Source organism: Macrosteles quadrilineatus, unplaced genomic scaffold (genome assembly GCF_028750875.1).
Source record: "Macrosteles quadrilineatus isolate MER2022 unplaced genomic scaffold, UCM_ALF_1.0 Scaffold_2__2_contigs__length_208266976, whole genome shotgun sequence".
Taxonomy (NCBI): domain Eukaryota; kingdom Metazoa; phylum Arthropoda; class Insecta; order Hemiptera; family Cicadellidae; genus Macrosteles; species Macrosteles quadrilineatus.
The window spans coordinates 175227651-175249659 of NW_026542595.1; the positions used below are offsets into that span (position 1 = coordinate 175227651).

The 22009-nt window shown below is 38.8% G+C and overlaps 1 protein-coding gene across 2 annotated transcripts; it reads right to left on the bottom strand.

Annotated features, from left to right (window-relative positions):
* Nucleotides 1-883: 883 nt before the first annotated feature.
* LOC128985920 (interferon regulatory factor 2-binding protein-like A) lies at nucleotides 884-18415 on the bottom strand. Of its 2 annotated transcripts, none has more exons than XM_054405910.1 (4): nucleotides 17487-18415; nucleotides 9341-9598; nucleotides 7126-7415; nucleotides 884-2986 (listed from the first exon to the last, which is right to left on the bottom strand). In XM_054405910.1, the coding sequence occupies exons 1-4, from the start codon at nucleotides 18295-18297 to the stop codon at nucleotides 2861-2863; spliced, it is 1485 nt and encodes a 494-aa protein (XP_054261885.1). In that variant the 5' UTR covers nucleotides 18298-18415; the 3' UTR covers nucleotides 884-2860. The 2 variants fall into 2 exon arrangements, with proteins under 2 accessions (XP_054261885.1, XP_054261883.1); XM_054405908.1 differs by having other exon boundaries at nucleotides 17370-18415.
* Between the last annotated feature and the right edge of the window lie 3594 nt (nucleotides 18416-22009).

Here is a 22009-nt window from a genome sequence, read left to right on the forward strand (position 1 = left end):
ATATGCCTTTAGAAAAAAATCACCTTTTTAAATTGGAGACAGTTAGTGTGCCCTTTGGATTTACGCCAAACAAAAGGGGATTTCAGGTGAATTAAGTGTCTAAATGAATACTTAAGTTTATAGAATAACTCTTCAGTTTCTGATTACAAAATGACTATTATTATTAAAATCAAACTTAGTAAGAAACTAGAAGACAACAGTACATGATAAATTGATAGTAAATCTCTATAAGGTTTTCCATCTACAGCATTACTTTCGTAATTTGGAGGTAGGTACAAATTATGATAAGCCTTTTTAAGTGCAATAAAGAACTCTTCAATTCAAATCATATCTGTAAATTTGTTCAGCTCGATACTTTCAGGGCTGTAATTCTTTGCTGTGCCAAGTAGATTCAAGTTTCCAAAATGTTTTTATGACTTCCTTTACCCTACTTCCATCAGGCCTTTGGTTTGCATGAGATGCACTGTGCCCCCATCCTCTCCACATAAATTGTGGGGGAAATTTCCCCCTCCTTGCACCTCCAACAAGCCTAAAACCTCTTGCGTCCCTGGGCCTGGGCCCAAGCGGCCCTGACTTCCATACTAAACATGCAAGTTTGTGACAGATTTTCCCCCATATATATAATATATATATATATTTACGTAATTTTGCAACAGAGAGGCAATATCATACAGTATTTTTTTTCATATATAAAAAAAAGATTGAGTACTTTTGTAGTTTACATGTATAGAGTAAAAGATACATTACAATAATATGAGTAAAAGATCTATAATATGAAAACAACTGTGTATAAGTTAAAGATTATAAATTTAAGGGTTTTGCAGCACCTTATAACAAAGGATTTGATTAGGAAGTTCGATGGGGGCAGGTGAATAATCACACATTGTTATAACACCACAAAATAACTTTTTAATAGTTTGTCATCAGATGAGTTGTTGACAGATGTAGAATAATACATGAACACTATAAAGCATACTAAGACTACACACAGAAATGCACATGACTGTATCAAAACACAGTGCTCGGTTATGTACACGAACCTTCGACACCTCTGGCACTCGACTTGCAAAAACGGTTTAAAGCTTAGGTTTTGCCGAACACCAGACCACCTTTTGAAAATGTACGACCCTTCGTAGCATAGAAAATACTGGATAAAAAATTAAACAAACTCGGTCTAAAATTTGTCAGAAATTCACTTATTCGTTCTCTGGTTTACAATAACATCACAGCAAGTTCAGTCGAGTGCTAAGCTATGGCTTCTACAAGCGACTGTTAGAATCTGATGGTGTTTGGTCATACTACAACAGTTAGCACATCGACACGGCTACGACCTTCAAACAAAATACTTCTCAGCCAGGTTCAACAAAGAAATACTATGCTTAGGGGTGTAATGGATTGTTAATTTTTAAATGAAATTGTATAAAATCTTTTATTGATATTTTAATTTTTTTAAATTTGTATCTTTAAGTGCTATGAAATAAGTTTGCAGAATTTAGAAACCTTTTTAAGCAGTAATAGGCAAATACTTTGGATATGATTAAGAATTATTTTGTTTTAAGGTAGGTAACCATCTTACTCTAGGTCTAAGGAACATATGACATTAACTTTCGGATTGATACGATACAAACATAAGTATATACACTTACAATCACTGTAACACCGATCTTTTATACAGTTTATACAAGCCATCGACTTCCAACTAAAAGTAACCTTGTATTGGAAACGTACACCATATAGTTTTGTACATTAGAAGTGTGTCTAACAAAACGTTTGGCATGACTAAAATAGCGAGTGCGGAGTTCCCATAGGTCAGATGACTAGGAGTGATCATCTTGTTAATTTAATATCAATAACTAAATCAACTAAAAAGCCACAGTCATGGAGTCATCAACAATAAAATTTGAAAACAAAACAATCTCTGATCAAACTGACTGAGAGGAAACTTACAAATAATATACATTGTGAATTTACAATTAACTGATTGAAATTTAACATCAACAGTATTTTAATTCAAGATATAAAATTTAAAAATATATTTGGTCTAAAATTAATAGAAAAGTAATTTTAATAGGGTTACGGACTACGGTACTTAATGTTTTTATGTTGATTAGTGTAGATAAAAATAAGTTTTCAACAATTTTCGTAAAATACTGGTAAAATTACATCTATACACTTTCATTAAAACTCCTTAATATTAACTTGCTAAGCCATAAATTTGTACTAGGTCAAGTCTAATTGTTATGTATCTATATACTTCCGTACAAATTATTTTGATTCCCAACTCTCTTGATAATAAAATTGTAAAACACTACCGGCATGATATTACAATGAATTAATAGAATTAAAATCTGTTAACAATAAGAGGTTGAATAACAATGAAATTTCCAAGGCATAACATTCCGTATGAACTTCAAACTCAAGTATCAGTGCTCAACGAGATGAAAATTGTGACAAATGAAATACAGAGGGTACAAACTAAAAAATAAATTGCTTATAAATTCTTAAAACGTGCTTTATTCATAATTTCAAGTCTTGCGATCACAGCTGTTTCACAATCAGTATAAAGCCGTTTTGATTCGTCAAAACATCAACAGAGATCACAAAACAAAAACAAAATTCGATAATACTAAATGATAACGTACGTATTCACATGAAATTAACATTAATTTGTACATGGACGTAGCGTGGCACGCTACCAAGATGGACACCGCCGCAGTAGCCACTCCATTTCTGTACAACCATACCACGTATTTACAGACGAGTCGGAGACTTGAGCCGAGGGCGAAAGTCGAAGCCGACTCCAAGCCCAACAAAGGGCGACAACAAGGTTAAAGGACCCCTTCGGGGCAGCCACGCCCCTCTAAGTTTCCCGTTCTTTCTTCACTTTGAACTCTTCTCCCAATATGGTAGCTATCTCGCCTTGCATGAACGCCCAGGGAACATTGGAGTTTGCCAGGGGACATTTCTCTCCACTCGGACAATACACCTGGAAACAAGATTTTGTCGTATTAGTTGCTTACTAATCAAAAATTATGCTTACGACTATTTTTCACTTGTGCAAAATTGAGATTATGAAATTTATCATTCTCTCAAAATGTTTAACAAATCCTGTCCTTGAAACCATTTTCTAAAATTGTCATAATATGTCTTGAGTGCTTTGAGAAATCACAGTTTTACGTTTAAAGAAAATATGTTTTATTGAATTAGAATAACTTTACTCAAATTAGTTTTTAGATCTTATAATTCATCCATGAGTATTCTTGTTCATGTGTAAAATCGAATAAGAATATGAATATGAATACAAAGTGTAAGGTCAGCTGTTTAATAAGGACTAAAGGTTGTCCCGTGGTTGAAAACTCGACCAAAAATATGTATTGTGCAAATATGTAGTATGCGTAGATTTTCCCTGCCATGCACACGAGATGAGAAAAAAGGTTTCCAAGAAACATGTTTGCCTATTAATACATAGGATACCATAGTAAGCTGTTTAATTTGGATACCTTAGTAAGCTGTTGGTTTAAGAAACGACAAGCTGTCATTAATCATGGTCCCTTGGCTAAAGAATCAGCATGTTCTAGTCACTATCAAGGCTACTCAAAGTAACCCTTTCATTTTTCAAGTTTAGAATTAAAATGATTAAATCTGCTTTTAGTATCATACCAGTCCTTGATTAACTGATAGACAGATGTTTAGAAGAGTTAGCGAATAATGTGTTTAACTCTACTCCATTCCACACCCACTGTGTAGTACAGAAAGCACATCAGGTCTAAGCTAGATATTTCAAACTCAATTCCCAGCGATATATTAAATGTACTTAAACTTCAGAACCTTAAAAATGCTCATTTAGTTTTAACGTTTTCACCTTTTTTAGTCCGGTGGCTTAGTGTAATTACCGTTACCTGGCGGATAAAAGCATAAAATTTGGTATGAAGGTACCTTAGGGTATACTAAACAATTTTAGCCTAGGAGCCCTTTTGAAATGTTAAATATTTCCACACACGGCACCAAAATTCAAAATGGCCGACAAATACGACAAAAATTACCTTTAAAACAGTCCATTCCCCTGTTAACTCTAAAATATAACTTAAATCCAACCAAGACTCTACAGTACAAACCGGAGACATACTAAATTATATGAAAGAAATCTCATGTGTGTCTGTGTGTGAGTGGGTGGGGGTATGTGTGTGAGTATTTATGTAACGAAACCCTGTACTGGACATTGCGCAAAAAGGGTCAAACCAATTTACTGCAAATTTGGTGTGGACTTTGTTAGTATCATATGTCAACATTTAGATCTGTTTCCTTTTATTTATCTATTTTTATAATTTAATTTTGTTTATTTTTACAATTTTCATCTATTTTTTTTTTTTTTTTAGAGATACAGGGTTTGGCAAAAGTATGGAACCCCCAGTTAACTTTTTAACGCGTTGCAGTAGTAAAACCAAACTCAGCATATATTTACAAAATAAAAAATTGCACTTTTCCATCAAAGTTACAACTTTGCCCCAGCCCCCAGAATGGGGTATTTTGGGGGCAGCCCAAATTTTCAAATGTAAACACCTATCATGTGACCACTCATTTTAAAGGGTTTATCAAGAGAAGTTGAATAGTGCAAACCAGAGGTCAACATCCCACTCCAAATCGAAGTGGCAGCCATTTTAATTATTTAAGAAGAGCAAGCAAAAGATAAAGTCTTGACAATCCTAGTTAACTTTAAAAATTTAATATTTTAATACTGGCCAAAAGGTGAATTATCTTTTTTATAAAGGTATGTAGAGTTTAGTTTTCCAGCTATAACCTGTTACAAAGTTAATAAGATATATTTAAAAATGACTGTCATTTTGATTAGGGGGGAATATCTTGGTGTCATACTGGACCGCACACTGACATTTAAGGCGCATTGTATTGCGACAAGAGGTAAAGTCTCAGCGAAGAATAATATCATCAGGAAACTCACCAGCAGATGCTGGGGTGCTAACCCTAATGTCCTCAGAACCTCAGCTTTAGCGCTCAGTGTGTCGGCTGCGGAGTACGCTGCACCAGTATGGAATGCATCGTCACATGCAAAAAAGGTTGACATTGCAGTCAATGACATGGCTCGGATTGTAACTGGGTCTTTGAAACCAACCCCAGTACACAAACTCTATCCTATCATAGGTATCACCCCTCCATCAATCCGACGAGATGTCGCTGCCGACGCAGAAAGGCCTAAGCAAGAGACAGACCCTCGTCACCCATTACACGGCCACCAACTTGCAGAGTGGCGGCTTCGGTCCAGAAAGAGCTTTTTATCACAGATACGAGTCCTGGATGGATCACTCTCAATCAATCGGGGGGCAAGGTGGGAGGCCACGTTGACTAACCCTTCCTTACCAGCCAGGGAGGAACTGGCTCCTGGTGGAGGCCTTCATTACACGGTGTGGAAGACCCTAAATCGAATTAGGGTCGAGGTACCAAAATGCAAGACAAACATGCAGAAATGGGGTCTCTTACCAGACGAAGAAAACATCTTGTGTGCGTGTGGTGCTGTCCAGGATCCTGGCCATCTGCTGATCTGCCCTCGCCTAGACCAGTCTTGTACGTTAGATGATCTTTTACATGCGAATGACAAAGCCATATCGGTAGCTAACTTAATTTTTGGAAATGCGAAGTCTGATTTCCGGGCACGGAAATTAAGTAAGTAGTATTAGGGGAGCGATATTGACTTCTAGTTTGCGCCATTTAATTTGTCTTGAGAAACCCTTTTGAAATGAGGGGTCACATGATAGGTGTTTACATTTGAAAATTTGGGACTGCCCCCACATACCCCATTTTGGGAGCCGGGTACAAGTTCTAACTGTAATGAAAAAGTGAATTTTTTTTATTTTGTAAGCATGTGCCGAGTTTGGTTTTCCCCCTACCACAAGTAATCAAGTTAACTGGAGGTGTCCAGACTTTATCTTTTGCTTGCTCATCTTAAATTAAAATGGCTGCCATATTGATTAGGTGTGCGATATTGACCTCTGGTTTTCACCATTCAATTTATCTTGATAAACCCTTTAAAATGAGTGGTCACATGATACGTTTTTAAGATTGACAATTTGGGGCTGCCTCCAAAATACCCCATTTTGGGGGCTGAGGCAAAGTTGTAACTTTGATGAAAAAGTGCAATTTTTATTTTGTAAATATATGCCGAGTTTGGTTTTCCTACTGCAATGCGTTAAAAAGTTAACTGGGGGGTTCCATACTTTTGCCTAACCCTGTAGATCTAAAAAAAAAAAAAAAATATATATGAAAATTGTAAAAATAAACAAAATTAAATTATAAAAATAGATAAATGAAAGGAAACAGATCTAAATGTTGACATATGATACTAACAAAGTCCACACCAAATTAGCAGTAAATTGGTTTGACCATTTTTGCGCAATGTCCAGTACAGGTTTCGTTACATAAATACTCACACACATACCCCCACCCACTCACACACAGACACACTTAAGATTTTTTTCATATAATTAAGTAAGTCTCCGGTTTGTATTGTAGAGTCTTGGTTGGATTTAAGTTATATTTTAGAGTTAACAGGAGAATGGATTGTTTTAAAAGTAGTTTTTGTCGTTTTTGTCGGCCATTTTGGATTTTGGTGCCGTTTGTGGAAATATTTAAAATTTCAAAAGGGCTCCTAGGCTAAAATTTATTAGTATACCCTAAGGTACCTTCATGCCAAATTTGGTGCTTTTATCCACCAGGTAACGGTATTCGTAAACTAAAGCCCTAAGCCACCGGACTATTTCTCGTCCTTTATCAACAAATTCATCGCAAAGTCAATTGTTATTTAGCACTTTCACGAGTATCCCAAGAACAGTTGATACAACCGACATGACAATTAACGTGATGTTTCCTATCTATCTTAGGACGACTGCCTCCCTCAACAGCAACAGCATCTGTTTCTTTACCCGAGAAAATCTATCAAAAGCATAATGATCAAGGAACAGCTACATCCAGTTTTAACTGTCAAAATGTCCATCGCAGAAACAAACTGGCTACCTTTTAAACCCTAGCATTATGTCCCCTCAGCAACCCAGCTAACATGACACCACAGTGAACGAGGATTGGAATAGCCTATAGACGACCATGTATAATACTAACCTCAGAGCCAGCACCCTGTCGCTTGATACTATCCCTAGAGCAAGGGAAGCAGAACTTGTGTTGTGGCACGGAGGGACATTGGACAAAGTGTGTGTCTTCCAGTCTCTCTTGACACAGGGTACACTTGAGTGTGGCGGAGGGGGCCTGTGTCCCTGCTGGAGGGTCACCTGTAGCGGGGGGCTCGGTGGTGGGGGTGCCTCCACTGGACCCTGCGTTGGCCGTCTCACTGGACGTCACCGTGGTGGAGCTGACGTGGCGACTACCTGAGGACCTCCGGCCACTGGACGATCCTGAAAACAAACATTGTACGTTACAGATATGTCTGGGTGTTTAACAGTCTAAATATTACCTCTACAATAGGGTAATAGCATTGACAATTGGAGACAGAAGTAGATTTTTGTATGGACCAGCTGAAGCCTATAATTTAATCAAAGCTTATTGAACTACTCAGAGTGTGCTACAGTTTAAATTGATTTTTTCTGCTTTCGTTTTTATTACCTACCGAGATAGTATATACCATTGAACATGCTATATCTTGTCACCCCAAAAATTTGACTAAGACGAAAAGTTGGCATATTCAAGAGAAATCAGTAATTTACATCAGAGCACTCTATAAGTCGCTCAACTCAACTATGTTAATTTTGATTCAAAAACTGGTGATAACTTTCTCATGGGAAGGGACTATCTAGTCAAAGTTAATACCAAGTAAGCCTACTTGAAACGGTCTAAAGAAACACTTCTCAAACGTTAAGAGTATGCCATCTTCACTTTTTCAATTGGTATGTTTACCAGAATTATTGGAAAAATTATAATTGTAGTCTTGTTTACCGACATTCCTATTCGTAATTATCCGACCCTCACTATGAAGAAATGTGATATTGGATACTGTTCCTGAGAGGTATGTCGGTTAGTAACAAGTTATTTTTAAATACGTTTAACCTATTTTGCCACCCCTGACTGTACTAAAAATGTATGTGCCAGGCTCTAGTGAATACTACTTTACTACTTTAGTATTATTGTTTCAACATTGCCACACGGCTTCCTACAACGTGTGAACCAATACCCATGGCAGAATGGACGAGTATCTTATATATTACAGTTGTAATAGATTACAACAAGTAAGTTTACAAGTACAGCTCGTGACACCTAAGCTGGCACTTGACCGATTGCTACTAGCATCTAGTTTCATAAACATTATGTCCCGTCATGCGGGTTCTGTCAACTGCCCTCACGACCCACGTGAAGGCGCTCAAGTACATTAAACACGGGGAGTTAACCCTGTGAGGCAGCGGGAATGTTTGCAGTCCGGTCTTTACCTTACCTCAACCCTCCTCCTGCCAATACTGCCTGCACTAGGCCAAGTGTCAGCTTACGTGTCACAAGTGTAGTTAATTACAGTTTAATATACTTTGTTGCTTATTTTTTATGTTATTTATTATGGTGGATAGCCTACATTGGAAAAAATTTGTAGTTTAAAAAACAAAAGACAGACTGAAAGCTCCCAATACATTTTTCCATTTTGGAGTGGTTAACCAAACTGTGCCTGGTATATTATGTAACCTGGAAGCCAAGGGCCAATTTGATTATACTAGGGACTACGAGAGTCTGCAGTTGGCGGCAGCCAATACAAAGACTGGACTAGCACGACGCTGCAGCACGACAATAATTAAAATATACTAAACAATATTTTTAATCAGCTGGTAGGCCTATTATTAGATTTGGCAACACTGCACTGTCCTCATTTGCTCCATCGAAGTCACGTGGTAAATAGGCTAATCCCTCAACTGCAGACTCTCGTGGACCGTACTGTAAGTGTTTAATTTGATGGCATGGTTAAGATTCTTAGGTTTAACCAGCAGCCAAAAGATCCCTTCTCGAGATTTAAATTTAAAAATAGGGGAATGTATATATTGTGGGTTCAAAATGATAAACCAGAATAGGTTGCCAGTTCTAGTACCTACATAAATCAATGATAATTCCTGGTCTACGGCATAGGTGTTTACCGTTTACCAAGTTTTGGTACTTGTGTGTGTGTGTGTGTGTGTGTGCGATCAACAGAATTACATTTTGCACATTTTATTTTTGTATTCCTAAAATAAACAAACATAAAATTGCCTGGATTAATTTGTTAAAGACGTTAAAGATTAAAGGGAAAGGAAAGGTTAAAACTTTGGATAAAAATAAAAATCAAATAAAATAATACGGACATTCTCACCTGAAGAGTTGGGAGAGTGCTGGGATCCCCTGGAAGCGGAGCGGGGGCCCCCTGCACTGGGGGGAGATCCACCATTACTGCGAGGGGATCCGGGGGGCAGAGTGTCTGCTACAGACATGAGAGCTGCCATGGGGGACTGTGTGGCCCCCGGAGTTGCGGGGGGCTGTTGGCCCCCTACTGTCTCAGGTGGCGACGTAGTACGGGGGCCTAGTGGACTACCAGCCCCACCTGACGTCAATGAGCCACTGCCGGGGTAACCTGTGGAACAAATGTCATTAGAAGCGATTCTACAGTGACGATGTTGGCATTATGTTTTAATCATTGAGTAGGGATAGAAAAATAATGCTAATGCCATTTAAAATTAAAATTTGAACTATCAACAGAGTGTGGTCCTGCAAATTACTGATTTTTGTCGAATACACAGACTTAGGGCCTATTTGATATAGGCCTACAATGATCTTAATTCCTAAGCTTAAAAAAGAGGAGCACATAATAATTAGAAAATCATAAGCCTTATTTCAATTATTTTTTCAATTCAATTATTTAAGATGGGGACGCCACTATGTGCGTATTTTAACCCAAATATGAGCGAAGGATGAGTGTAGGATGAGTGGCGCGATCTTGTAGTCTTGTTAGTGACTAAGGCCGACATGTTCCTTAGACACAGCTGTTAATTAATAGCCCATACAGCTAATGGCAACTAAGGGACCTACAGTTTATAGTGGAATCCGAACCACATTTTTCCTTGTAATTTACGAATTGGTCTAATTATCAGGATAATACTGCGGATAGTCGTAGTACTCACTAGTGCGGACGTTAATCCACACCAGGGAGCATCGCATCCACAGTGCATCCCTATAAATATCCACAATTTGTTTTAAGTCAATTATTTTTTAAATAATTATCTTTTAAGTCAAATCAGAAATTTACAGGACTGTCGTACTTCTATATGACTAAGTTATTTTGTTTAAGTTATTACTTAAAAATAATTCTGAGGCATATAGCTTTAGAGTGCAAGTATTATAATATTTACTCCATTAACATTTTTTTGGCTGTTTGAGAAGAAGTGATTCCATACCATTCCCTCCACCTCGCCATCCTATACAACTTATTAATAGGCAAGCATGTCCCTTCAATAACCTTTTTTTCTCGGCTTGTGTGCATCGCAGGGAAAATCTACTGATACGGATATTTGCCTGTAGATTTGCAGAATCCCTTTAAAAAATTAAAATGGTCTCAAAAAAGAGGAATTTAAGTCTTTTAAAAATTAACGCGGGCCAGGATTGCCATGCTGGTGATGAAATAACAACGAAATATAAACAGAAAACCAAAACAAATGGAACAAATTCCAATCACATGTTTCATTTACAGCGTGGGGTAAAATTGAGAAGTTTGCACAAAACACTATTTTTGGTTCGACAAAACAAATAGGTTCATAACTTACGTTGAACGACCTTGTTGACACTTTAGGTACGTAAACTTATTTATTTTGTCATTTAAATCAATCCTGGAGGCAATGCAGAATAAATTTTTGGGCGGGTTTTCGACTACGGGGCAACCTCTAATAACATTAAAACTACCGCCAACAGCTGATCAGCTGACATAATATATTCAAGGTAAAAATAATGGTGGAGGAAACAAGGAAACCTTCAATATAAACAGCCTAAATTTTGTGACCTGACTATAATAGGATGTCACAGTATATTTTGAGGATAGAATAGAGATTAGAGAATGCAGGATGAGTGTAGAATGGAGAGAAAATAATGTAATGTAAAGTTATGAGTTCAATAAACAGCTGATTGAAGCCAATGATGTGAATTTAAGGCTTGATTACAAGCACTGAACAAATAGCATTTCAGTTCAGAGGAATGTGCTTATTGTTTATGCCATCTGGAGCATACCCACGACTATGAGTGAGTAATCTTGTGTTCTATAACTGACAGTGACTCATCTCTTTAGCAATGAGTCATACTTAGAAGACTTAGTTAACTACAATGACTATTGTTGAGGATCATGAACTATTCCTATTTATGAATGTAGTTTAACTTTAGGTTAAATGTTCTGTGACAGTGTTCTGATGGAATTGTCCATTTTTTAATATAGACTTCCAAACTAAGTTTTTGAGGTTGACAGGCCTAATGTTAAACTATCTACAATTCCTGCTTAGGGTTAGGTTAGAGGATCTTTTTTAGTTTTTTGGTTGAATTATTTTTATTTTAATGGAATATTTTCTGTTAGAAGACCGCCATGTTTTCAGGTTGATATGTTAAATTTTCGACAATTCCTTAGGTTATAGCGGAACTTTTCAGTTATACAGTTGTGTTATTTTTTTGTATGGGACCTTATCCCTTACAAGCAACTTCAGTTATTCCGGTTGAAATTGTATAATTATAGGCCATACTGTATCTACAATTCCTGCTTAGGGTTAGGTCAGGTTATGTTAGGTTGTTTTCGGTTAGAACTGAAACATAACCAATTAAAACTTAACTTGTGTATTGTTACACACTAAAGGACCTATTCATTCACTACCGGTACTCCTATGTCATTTTTCATTATGAAATTTCTAGCTAACGGTACCTACAAATTCTGTTTAACATTAGGGTATTTATGATTGCTATAGGTAATGTTAGGTTAGGGTAGAACCAATACGCAACTTTAAACTTGAATTGTGTACACTATTGTTATATGTAAATTATACGGTAGAATTTAATAAACGGAAAGGTCCAATAATTATCTAAAAATCATGTTTGATAATGATAGGTTTTTAAGTTAGAACCGAGACATAACCTAAAAAATCAACTGGGTTTTGTCAAACGTAGTGGTAGTCGTATGGCGGAAATGGTCTAAATAATTAAACTAAATAACAAAACAAAATACCGCAACATAATTAGGATTTCACCCGCGTACAGTTTGTAAGCCAAGCGGAGCGGGCCGGGCGTGAGAAGTGGCAACGTTGTCAAACATGGCAACACCGCATGACGTCAGGCTGCACGGTCGGCGATTACAGCACTGCATTCCACGGCGAGCCCGAGATGAGCCGAGCTCTTCCGAACGTGGCCGAGCGTCACCGGCCTGTGACGTCACGCTTATTCACTACCGGCGCAGCGCACAGACACGTAGCGCCTCGTCACACTCGCTGCCGTTAGACCTAGTGCTGTGCTGAGGCATTCCATTCCCAACTTGTTATCTAGGGGACACTAACAACGTAATTCACTTTATAATAAAATCACCTAAATGAATTGTACCTTATCTACCCCAAATCCTATACATACCCCATAACCTATACAGACAGCTAACTACAGTACCTGAAACTACAAAAACTAAGCAATTCTGCCGCGGCAAAATATCTAGCTAGGTACAATATATGTTAGTCAGAATAATATTTTCACATTTCCAATGTTGGTTTGTAAAAGTAATAACACATTCACGTGTTATTTTGTCACGGGATGAAAGTGTTCAACTTTCCACATTTTCACGCGTCTACGATATTCATATATGCCAAGAATTTGTTACCGAACACGAACCTTTGACTTGGCAAATATTAGGTTACCGGACGTTTCTACACGTTAAAATCTCAAGGCGGCTCAAATTAGTATTCACGAATACCAAGGGAATTAGTAGAATGTTAAAAGCTAAGACCTCAACGTCTACAGTGTTTATTAGTCGTGGGAACCCGCCGTGGACGAGTGATGTGGGAAAGGAAACAGGTCATTGTGGATGGGTGAACGTCCCGTGGCTCTAGGAATATGAAATGAACGTTTCGCACTGTTGATGTTGTGTTTCCACGATAACGATGGCATTGTTTGCTGATAAGAAAGTTGATCGCCACCGACAAGGTCGCGAGGGGTGAATCATTGCGATAAAATCATTACTATGAGAAATTTTAGATAAATGCTATACACTAGGAAAGTTCTTAAGGATTTTCAGTAATGTTTAAGCAAAGAGAAGTTTATATTTTTCTTTGGTAGACTATGAACCGAAAATACAACTTGGAATACGTTCTGCCAATCTGGTCAGTTCCATTACAAGCTGAGATGGCTGAACGGTAACTCGCCCACGTGATAAGAAATAAACTGTATGTAGGTTAGGTTAGTTTGGCCTCCTATATTAGGCCATGCCGGGATTGTCAATGTGCCAGAAGTGACGTCATGCGGTGTTGCCAAGTTGTGCACCGCCACACCTTTGCGTTTTGCCGACGTTGTGGCTTTCCACGAGCAAACAAGTTTATTCGTTGGTCGATTGTTTGTTTGGGGGGAGTCGGGTGATTGGAAAATTTGTTGGCGAGTTGAAAATGGTAGTTTGGAATTGAAATAAGTTTTCCTACACAATTGAATTGGGCTATATCTATATGTTTACAAAATATTGCTTAGGAGCCAGTATTGGCAAAGTTATTGGATGATGAACCTAGAAACCGTATATGAGTAAACTTTAGGCCTAAATATCTATGCCTAATTGCCGTGGGGCACGATGTACTGTAGGCCTAATATGAACGAATTGTCGCTCAAGTAAAATATCCGATGACTGCAGAGCGTCCGAATTTACATCGCTATGAGAAATGCAAACCAAGGCTGTCTGGTCTCTGGTCGATGGCCTTTACAAAACAGTCGACGTCATCGTCTGACCGCGAACGGCAAATGCAACGTTGAAAGACAAACCTTCCGAAAGGATTTGTGCCACGTTCGCACTCAAGCGCGATCGGGCAGATGGAGGAATAAGGTAGATGTTTCAAACAGAATTAATTTTGACAACAATAGATTTCGGCGAATCGCAGAGCAAAAGCGCATCCCTCTCAAATGAAAAGGCCTATAATTGAATCCGCAATAGCGACCTCGCACATGGCCTAGGACGAAGAGGGAGAAATGAATGGGTGTATAAATAGACCCAAAATGAGAGGAAGCAGCTGGCAAGCGATGACGGCTGTGACGTCAGAGCCGCCCCATCCCCCGTCACATCCGGCAGCACGGGTGGCACTGGAACCGGTTCAAGGGAAAGTTATAACGGACTTAACGAACTCTGACGGCACCTGAAACTGGTTCTAGCTTCCAGGAGGAAACATCGTCCAAAATCTGATTCCCGATGCTCTCAGATAGTCAGGCAGTATATACGAAATGGGGTATTTAGAGTATAAATGATCATGAAGAACCTTTCCAGTACCTATCCTGATATGCAATACCGGTGCCGTGCTTCAAAATTATGCCAACAAGTATCCTCACTATTAGATAACATACACATTAGACCTACTACAAATGTACAAAATATAAAAGCTTGGCTACAAAATAATGGAACGAAAATAACTTAATCGTTTGCAGGCAATAGGAAACATGCAAATTTGAACTCACACACTCATTACACACATTACGGAACAAATTTTGACAGAATAAATGAGCAACTTGTCCGATCATGCTTACAAAAAACAATTAGCAAAAATAATTTAACACTGAATACAATTTGTGTTCAAATACCTTTTCCAAAGTTTTGGAGATAACCCAGGTTTGAGATTGGACTGTGAACAAGCTAAATAAAACGAGGGAGTTTAGAGGAAACCCGGATATTGTTGCCGAAAAGTCATTTTGTCTAACAAAGACTTTTATTTGTTGTACAGGAAATAAGCAAAAAGAAGACATTCGTTTACAATTAAAGTTCTTGATAGTTCTACTTCGTTTTACCATCTTTCACTCATTGACCAATTACACAATGATTCAGGTTCTACAAATGAATCATGCGATGAATTTTAATTCATCCATAAACCAGCCAATTACACAACACAGCCGATTGATGGACATGTCTAATAAATCAGCCTAAAGGGAGTATTTTGAATTTTGATTTGACCGTGGCAACAAAAGGTTCTTTGGTAAACTTCTTAGGGGTCTAGCTTATACAGACTAATCAAATGTTTGGCTACCACGAATCATGATAATCAACAATGTCGTAGTAAGTTGCCTGTACTGTATTGTGGACTAGTAATTGACTAGATTACAGTTCTTCCCCGAATAAGATAAATCTTCGTCTGGCTTTTTGATAAATCAAAAAGCCAGACAGATTTTTCCAGGATAGCCTTCACATTTTTTTCAGATTTTATTTACAAACATCGGCCACGTCACGTCAAGAGCGGGTTTGTGTAACAGGAGACCAGGATTGAGGATTTGGTCCAAGACGAGACGCCTGCGTGGAGGGGAGGGGGTGTGACGTCACTTGGCGGCCATGTTACGTTTGGGAGGGGGGCTTATCGATCACATCCTGCTACGTAAACAGGGCCCTTGTATCATGACATAATACTGTACAATACACAAACCTAGCCTAGCCGTAGAATGTGTATGGCCTCTCGCCCACTATACGATTTCGGTCGTACGACACTGTGTCGTACGATATTCTTATCATATGTGTGGTCCTCGCCCACTATACGACACTTTGTCGGATAAATGGCCAGTTGCTCGGTAGCCCTGGAAGAGTGAGGTGGGGTGTGTTGCGCAATATCTTAAAACAGTGGTTCTGTATCAAATAGTAAAACAATGATTCCGTACCTGTTGTTGCAATGTGGCTGCTGTGGCGTAGATTAAGCGATAGTGGCCAATGTAGGCCTACAGCATTAAAGAAACGTTTATTTTTATGTGTAAATTATTTTTTAAGTTAATGTATTGAAAGAAATTTTCAAATTATATTAGTCCATGCATTTTACAAGTTTTTAAATTTACCATAACTATCATAGGGTTATGGGATAGTCTGGTAAAAAGTATGTATGTTAATTGTGTTTGGATTAGTTTTTAAATAGATTTAATTTTATCAATATAATCTACAAAAAATATATTTATATGTTTTAGTGAAACTTTTTTACACAATTTAATTAATAATTGAGATTATACAATAATAATAGCCAAACTCGCATTTTTCAATAATTATTTCGGTATATTTACTCATAAGTGATGCAGTATTTAAACGTAATATAAGGAAAAATCTAAACAAATTGTAAAAAATAAATAGGAAGATCAAAATTACGCAAAATAATGGTTGAAAAATAAGACCAAGTGATATGTCAAACATTATAATAAAAAAGTATAAATGAATTGTAAAAAATATTTATTCACGATAAGAAATACGCAAAGTGATATAACAACTATAATAATGACTAAGTATGAGTTAATTGCAAAAAGTATATATAAGACTACTGGGGAGAACGCACGACATACGATAAAAATCGTATAGTGGGCGAGCGCCCATTTGATTGTGTACGCCACTGCGAGTGAAACAGTCGTACGACAGTCGTGTATCACAGTGGCAGTGGACGACTGCTTCACGACAGTTTGTCGTAGTCGTGAGATTATCGTACAGTGGGCGAGCTCTCATAAGATCCAATGGTTCACTGTGGAAATGTTGTCGTTCCGACACAGTGTCGTACGACCGAAATCGTATAGTGGGCGAGGGGCCTATGGTGGCCTTGCAGAGTAAATAGAAGTTGCTAAAGATTTAGAACGACCTACAGATGCTACGAATCCCAAATGATTTACACGATTTTTTGAGACCAAAAATCACATTATCTAAACATTAGCTCTATGCCTAAATTACTGGGTTGGTTTTTAAATAAATTATAAAATCCGTGATAAGCACTTCCGTGTAGTGAATGGAAATGTTCACTATACCTATTACGACACATACACCGATCTGAAAAACAGTTTCATTTTATTTGCTGCGCCCTGTATATACCTACATTATCTTATTGTGGCAGAAAATTAATTTATTGAAAGGGCGGTCCTTAGCTTGAGTAACATCTTCCCAGCTTAGGCTACTATAATATTACGACACGAAACTATGATTATTATTTTATCTGCTTTCCTTGTGGTGATCGACGATCGTGGATGATGGATGTAAATGAGTGGATATGTTTTGTTTATTGTTTTAGCGTCTACATTGTATTATTGGTGGTCAGATTAGAAATTATAAACTTGGAATGTTATTGCAGGTTTGCAGTACCAGCACCTATCGTAGGTTAATGTTACAGGGGATTATTTCAACTCCTCCCTCGTAAGTTACTTACCGTTAGGTTTGAACGAAGTCGCAGTGTCAAAGGACGGAGCTCTGATGGGGTGTTTGGGCTCGGCTTTAAAAGTACGTTCAAAAGGTATGGCCAAGCTAACAGCGGGTAGGGAATCACCTCGGGTCAGGGGCGGCCTGGCAGAGTGGCCTGCTTCGTCCACGACCATCCTCTTGGAGGGCCCACCCTCGCCATTGGCGTGTCCGTGGTGGTGGTGGTCGTCGTCATCTGCTGATGTAGACAGTCCTCTCTTCAGACCGATGGATTGTGGAGGTAGAGAGTTCGGTCTACCCTGGTGTTGCTGCGGCAGCTGATGAGCCATGTGTGCTGCTGACGGCATGCGTACCGCCGTGCGGGACATCCCTGTCACCATCTCGTGCTCCTCAGACCCCTGGATGCCTCTGGGTAGACCCTGGGAGGACGACCCTCTAGGAGGCGGTGGGGCGGCGTACTCCGCCAAGAGTCCGGCGGTCCTGGAGTGATGGAGAGTAGCGTACCCTGCGTGAAGAGTCCCCGCTCCTGGAGGAGGCTGTTGTGCTTGCCTTCCAGAGATGTGAGCCGCAGGAGGTAAACCCACCACTTCCAGACTCGCCACTCCGTTCTGATGCGCGGCGTCGTGGGACGACCCTCCTGTACTGCCGGACCTGTGAAACGAGGAACTCTTGCTTGCCGACGAGTGATGGTGGTTGGAATTGGCCGACGCCGAAGACGTACTGCTACTTCCCGACCTACCCTCCTGGAAGCCGTGCGCTCGCTTCATCTGTCTAGCAGTTTCCAACACCAACTCTATCCTGTCCGCACCCTCGTAGTTGACACAGCCGCGACACACCATTTCGCTGAAATCGTGCAGCATGGCCCACGGCATGCGAGGCAAGTCGCACAAGTAGCAGTGCTGACGCTTGCCTATCTGCACCATAGACATCTTCACCATTTAGAGTTTAACCACTGAACAAAATACGAAACACTAACACAACACTCGCGGAGAAAACATTAACATTTCACTAGCGCAGACATTGCGACCTCGAAACTCACTAAACTGAGCACCACTCCTTCGCTTCACCGACTGAGACCGCAACCGCGCTGGCGAGAACAGTTGGAGAGGGAAATGTGGCGCGGAGGGGAGGGAAATGTCCCCCTCCACTGTCTGCGCGCGACGACACACTACACGGCGACTCCGCGCACCCTTCCTTCCCATCCCACCCTCGCCTCGCACGTAAATATAGGACCTGTTCTTTGTCCGCTACCCGATGAATCGCGGCCTTTGTTTTTCTCCAGGTCCAGGAGAGTGCCTGGGTTAAAATACAGAGTTCTGGAACAGTAGCCTAACCTGACTTCTGCAATAACTGAAAGAAATAACAAAATAAATAGTGTTATTAAAATACAGTAACACTGATGTTAAAAAGTTAGTAGGTACTGTAATGTGAATTGACACTTACCTGAAATAAACATCCATAAAACACCTTTTGATCGAATATAACAGTTGTTTTGTGTAGCGATCAACAATAACGATTATGTATTAGCAGCGATCCATACTTATACTGTATCATAGATAAAACATACCCCATATTACTGTAAAAGGTTAAGTTTGCCATGAATTGCTAAATCCAGTGACAATTTAACATGGGAGTAAGAGTAAGTGGGTAACATTTTCATTTGTATACCTTTGGTGTTCTATATTAAACAGATGAGTAACCACACACTGTAGCGTCTATTTAGCTTTTCTTATCCTAAAAAGTTATTCATTTAACATAAATAAAAAGAAATTTATGGTATCTGATTCAGAAGCATAATTTTAAATAAAACATTTCTATCCCACGTCGCGTCATAACGATTTTTAACCCTTTAAATGAAATTGAATACGATACATTTGACATAAAACGACCCAGATAAGGACAGAAGAAAAGCACATACGACGATTTCCCCAGCGACAAAACGTTTTCCCCGAAAATGTCTTTCGACTTATACATTTTAAGTCCGGGGAGGGTTGTAATGCAGTAAAGCTGGGTAAATTTGCGCCACCAGATAAACGCTTTATCATGATAACTTACAACAACTTATTATGGTTTGGACACACTAAACAAAAACAATTTATTCGTACTAATCCGAGTAAACTATATAAACTAGTGAGGTTTTGTACAATGAAGTACAAGTGTATTTTTAAAAAATTACTGAGGGAGCTGTAACTATCAAAAGCCGGGGTAATCGTGTAATACTGAACTATTTAATATAGGCTTGGTCCTTGACAGTACATTTACTATTTCATTGTCTGATGCATTATTTCCGTTAACGACGAGGTTCTATGGCATTGCCGAGGCAAACATAATTCATATATCTCAATTTAAATTAATTAAATTGTTTGTCTCGATAAGATCTTAACAGTTATTGAGTAGAGATTAGTATATCTTATCAAGTGCTATAGACGATCGCCCTTTAACTGTCCTTTGCCTTATCGTCTTATCAAACTGATAATGACGTCAATTGATAAGAACCGACCTTAACTCCACAATCCGGCCAATCACCGGCGAGATAGGTGAAATTTGGTGATTTATGAATTGATTTCGTGATTGTGTCAGTGATAAAGCTATTGAGGGTGTGATGAAATAGACACATAACTTGGGTGTCTGAAGAAATATGTTTGTGTTTACCACCACAATGAGAAGTAAGAGATTTGGAGGGTTTGTTTTTGGATATGTTCAACATACACCGTATGTCCCTCATAAATTAACCATAGAAAATTGCGTAAATATGCCCCTTATCATATATAGCTTATAACTTATAAACAAATGGCCCAAATACGCCAACACACTTTTCCGAAAGGAAAAAAACAAATTATGCGTGTGGAATGAATTATTTTTATAAGTTTCGTTACTGCAGTATAAGCAGCTGACGCTTTAGACAAGATCACTTCTTCCAATCAAGAACAGCTGGCCCAGTATCTAGTTAGGTATTTTCGGTATTTACTCAGGGGAGGTATAGAAGAGGCTACGATGACAGCTGATGGCTTCTTAATAGCTGAGGGAACGCCATATACCGTAACAAAATGGTCGTTAGCAATCGGCTACTGTGGTCTAATGGCTAACGTGCCGGGCTGATATACTGTAGGTCCCGGGTTCAAATTCCGCCGGACAAAAAGTTAATGTCAATTAACTTTTTGTCCAAGATTTTTTTTATTTTCAGCAAGTTTGGTTGGTTTGGTATGGTTATTACAGTTTAATTTTATTATTAAGTCGTTATAAAATTTTAATTGACAATTTCTAGTTTTATTTTATAAACAAAATTATTTTTCCGATTACTATAAATTTTTGTTATATTATTTCTTTATCAGCAAGTTTGGTTAGTTCGGTTAGGTTATGATAGTTTAATTTTATAATTAAAAATTAATAAAATTTAATTTTAGGCATTTATAATTTTATTTTATGAACAGAACTATTTTTGCGATTAGTAAACCTTCATTGCCAAAGTGCTCTCTACTACAGCGCTGTTCACGGAGGAATTTTGAACTAAATGCCTCATTTGTACCTCCCCTAAGTCAGACCCGGTATTTTCAATCCCTTCGACCAATTAGGCATTCCATCCTCATGTTAAAGTCGTCAGTCTTTTACTCAAAATCGTCGTAGTTGATGTGAGCCTCCGACAGACTGCAGTGATCTAAATCACTGATTTCTGTTAAATACACAAGAGTTTTTAGTCAAACCAAAATGTAATCTTTGGTCAAACTAATGGTGACAGCTGGTCCATACTGGGATGTCTACTTCAGTATACAATTAGTGAATGGTACTATCAAATCAGTAAGCTTGAAAACGACAGTTTTAAGTCGTCATCCACTGTCCCTGGATGATCGAAAATAGGCTACAATATACTCTCTTTTCAGTCTGCACCATGAACATCCTTCTCTCAGCAAGACAACAGGTTTTCAATAACGAAATTAAATGACTTTATGAACTATTCCACCGCATATATTTAACCTCCTCTCAGGCCCTCGCTGCGCTGTGAATGTCCTCGGCCCAGCAGGTGGTTCGGGGGCGGAGGCCGACTGGTCCAGGACGGTGGTAAAAGGGTGGAAGCGGTTTGTCCGGACCGGATCCGGTTTTTGCCCTCGGCTCATAAATTTGTAATGGTTGCAGTGGAGATTGCAAGAACTGGTCCTTCGAACAGTTACATGGTCTGCGCGTTCCCAGACGCCGTTCGATTGACTTCAGTCTGGCGAGTTGAGAACTCAAGTTTTAGACTTCCCAGAACGGGAACACACCTCTAGCACTAGAGTGTGTGGTGACATGGAAAAGAATTATGGTTTTTATAAAAGTCATTGCGTAAAGCTGTGGAGTGTAGACGAGATCATCCAGAATGTTAAAAATTCCGGTGAGGGTGAGAGAGTTAATAAAGAGGAACTCAAAAAACTTCAAAAGTTCGAAACTTGGCCTACCGTCCTTGAATATTGGGTTTTTAAGTGATCCTAGCTAAAGAAATATGCTGATCAATCAACAGAGGAGATTTCAAACTCTACCCATTCACTCTACACACAGTATGTATTATGGAGCTGACGTCTAGGTTCAGCAGTATTCCTGAGTATTCCTCTGCATTTCCGTTCATATGACACGCTGCTGACGCATTTAGGATCAGTTGCTGTGGCGCCGTCTACTGTT